The following is a 661-nucleotide window of genomic DNA, read 5'->3' on the forward strand; positions in this document are numbered from 1 at the left end:
CACCCTACAGGTATTCACAGATGTGGAGGATGGGAGACTGTGGGTGCTGTGAAGACTGCAAAGGAGACTGCAGGTGCAGCAGAAGCCAGGCTGCGTGTGCAGTACTGGCCGGGCTGTGGATGCAGTGGATGTGGTCGCAATTGAGACCAGGCTGGGGTGCAACATAGATTTTGGCTGCGAGTGCAACAGTGAGTGCAGTCTTTGATAGCTCGGGGCATGTTTGACACTATCCTTGAGCAATGACATCACGTCCCACAAAATTGCTAATAAACCCTAAAGAAGGAGGAGACGCTGGCACTGGAACACGGGAGGCAAGTGAGCGTGACCCAGGCATTCATAACACTATATACTGGACCATATATGGAAGATCTGAAAGTTCCTCCTTTGCAGTTTCACTTTGTTGAGGGATGTGACAAAGGAAATACTCCGACATTCTCAGGTTTGAGTCAGCTTGAATATAATTCCTCTTCAGTAAACAGCTCATGTGATTACTCCTAAATTCTATCAAGCTCTTCTGTTTGCCCACAATGGATGACCAGGAGAACACTATATCTTTGAAAGATTTTATTACATCCTTGTCCATTTCCTCACTGCCAAGGATATTACAGATTGCCTCTGGTGTCTACCTGCAGAGTAAGTATAAAATATATTAGACACAGCT

General features: G+C 46.0%; 1 protein-coding gene across 1 annotated transcript in view; it reads left to right on the forward strand.

Annotated features, from left to right (window-relative positions):
* Positions 1-467: 467 nt before the first annotated feature.
* THEMIS2 (thymocyte selection associated family member 2) overlaps positions 468-661 on the forward strand; it is a 27983-nt gene continuing 27789 nt past the window's right edge. Inside the window, exon 1 of the mRNA XM_018566895.1 lies at positions 468-633. Coding sequence (XP_018422397.1) covers positions 528-633 — 106 coding nt within the window. The 5' untranslated portion in view covers positions 468-527. The remainder of the gene's footprint in view (positions 634-661) is intronic.

Source organism: Nanorana parkeri, unplaced genomic scaffold, assembly GCF_000935625.1.
Source record: "Nanorana parkeri isolate BGI_ZX_2015 unplaced genomic scaffold, ASM93562v1 scaffold986, whole genome shotgun sequence".
NCBI lineage: Eukaryota > Metazoa > Chordata > Amphibia > Anura > Dicroglossidae > Nanorana > Nanorana parkeri.